Below are 2,475 nucleotides of genomic sequence, written 5' to 3' on the forward strand. Positions count from 1 at the left end.
CATATTACAGAAAAATTTTAATGAGAGGAGAAATGTCATAAAATGCTGCAAGGCACAAAACTATATATAATCTTAATTTTGAGTATATATGCATAGGAAATATTGAAAGATAGACACAAAATATTAGCTTTGATGACATTAAGGATTAAGAATGCAAGGAGGACAAGTAAGCGTCTCAAGCATAGACTCAAACGACCCCATTTTTATTTTATTTATAAGCTCATACTTACTGTCTGACGGATGTTCACCAAACATCTCTGGGACATGGTGGAGAGTGAGAGAAGGGGCCTGCCACTTTCTCTGTGGGTTTTTAAACATTTACTCATTCCTATAAACATGCTTCTCTTGTTCTGAGGAGATGTGTCCCATAGGAAATGTTTGAGTATGTAGGGTTTCTGGTGATAATTGTCGCACACCACTGTGATTCTAAATGCCCTGGTGTTTATTGTGATAGAGATGATGATGGTTTTGTCCATCAAGCTATATTTTCTTGTTTCGTAGATTTCACTGTTACAGTACATGAGTACTGCCATTTGTACTTTTTTTTTTCTTTTCTCAATTCTCAAGAGGAAGAAGGAGAAAAGCAAACTCTATCTGAATTCATCATCTTGGGATTCGCCAACCTAAATGATTTTCAAGTTCTACTTCACAGTATTCCTTATGACCTATATCTGTACTCTGGGAGGAAATCTCTTTGTTATCTTGGTGACCGTGGCTGATCCCCATCTGCACACTCCCATGTACCATTTTCTGAGGAATTTGGCCTTTCTTGACATCTGCTACACCACCACCAACGTCCCCCAGATGATGGCCTGTCTCCTGTCAGAGAAGAAGAGCATTTCCTATGGCGGATGTGTGGTTCAATTGCTTGCATTCATTTTCTTTTCTTTTTTTTTTTTTTAAATTTTATTTTATTATATTATGTTAATCACCATACAGTACATCCCCAGATTCCGATGTAAAGTTTGATGCTTCATTAGTTGCGTATAACACCCAGTGCACCATGCAATACGTGCCCTCCTTACTACCCATCACCAGTCTATCCCATTCCCCCACCCCCTCCCCTCTGAAGTCTTCAGTTTGTTTCTCATAGTCCATAGTCTCTCATGTCATTCCCCCTTCTGATTACCCCCCTTTTCTTTATCCCTTTCTTCCCCTACCGATCCTCCTAGTTCTTATGTTCCATAGATGAGAGAAATCATATGATAATTGTCTTTCTCTGCTTGACTTATTTCACTTAGCATTATCTCCTCCAGTGCCGTCCATGTTGCAGCAAATGTTGAGAATTCGTTCTTTCTGATAGCTGAGTAATATTCCATTGTATATATGGACCACAGCTTCTTAATCCAGTCATCTGTTGAAGGGCATCTCGGCTCCTTCCATGATTTGGCTATTGTGGACAAGCTTGCATTCATTTTCTTTGTAGGATCAGAGTGTCTCCTCCTGGGAGCCATGGCATATGACCGTTACATTGCAATCTGCAAACCCCTCAGGTACTCAGTGATTATGAACAGGGCCCTGTATGGCCGGTTAGCTGCCTCGTGCTGGACTGGGGGTTTCCTCAACTCAGTGGTGCACACAGCACTGACCTTCCGCCTGCCCTTCTGTGGCAACAACCAGATTCAGTATTTCTTCTGTGACATCCCCCCTTTGCTGCTGTTGTCTTGTGGGGACACTTTGGTCAAGGAGTTGGCATTGCTCTCCATTGGGGTCTTCATTGGGTGGGCTCCTTTCCTGGGCATCGTCGTTTCCTACCTGTCTATTATCTCTACCATCTTGAGAATCCGGTCCTCAGAGGGGAGGCAAAAGGCCTTTTCGACCTGTGCCTCACACCTGGTCATTGTCCTTCTCTACTATGGCAGCGCCATCTTCACGTACATGCGGCCCATCTCATCTTACTCACTGGAGAAATACAGACTAATCTCTGTATTGTACAGTGTTGTTACCCCCATGCTAAACCCTGTAATTTACACACTGAGGAATAAGGACATCAAAGGGGCTGTGAAGGCCATGGGGAGAAGGTGGCAGCCACCAATTCCCTCTTTTGATATGTAACTTTCACTCATCTGTAACCAATATTCTTATAGCAGAAATTAACTTTTCACTAGCCAGCTGTTGGCAGTGACACTCAACTTACAAGTTGATTGCAGTGTTGGGACAGATAGTGAACAGTCGACGCGCTCAGTTCTAAGGGTACATATTCTTGAGATTTAGTTTAGTTAATCCTGTGCACGAGATGTGGATGTTGCTGTTTTTAGATGTTTTCTTCTTAGTGATACTGTCCATTCCTGAATCCTTCATTCAAAATATGGTGCCACTCTTTCATGCAATATGTGCTTGGTGGACATCACCTTCTAGTACTTTCCTTCCTTTGTGTATTACCACTTATGTGTTGAGGAATGTGAAAGCCTTTATCCTAATCCTCCTCATATATGTTTATTATATTCCACTTCTTATGACTTAAGTCATGCATTT

At 41.8% G+C, this 2,475-nt stretch overlaps 1 protein-coding gene across 1 annotated transcript; it reads left to right on the forward strand.

Moving 5' to 3' along the window:
* Positions 1-567: 567 nt before the first annotated feature.
* Positions 568-2,055, forward strand: LOC100472310 (olfactory receptor 5V1-like; the record flags this gene model as incomplete). The annotated part of the gene is given in 3 exon segments (XM_034650542.1): positions 568-643; positions 645-870; positions 1,405-2,055. Coding segments are annotated over 3 exon segments (953 nt in total), but the record flags the coding sequence as incomplete, so codon positions are not given.
* Between the last annotated feature and the right edge of the window lie 420 nt (positions 2,056-2,475).

This window comes from Ailuropoda melanoleuca, unplaced genomic scaffold (assembly GCF_002007445.2).
Source record: "Ailuropoda melanoleuca isolate Jingjing unplaced genomic scaffold, ASM200744v2 unplaced-scaffold25527, whole genome shotgun sequence".
NCBI classification, from domain to species: Eukaryota; Metazoa; Chordata; class Mammalia; order Carnivora; family Ursidae; genus Ailuropoda; species Ailuropoda melanoleuca.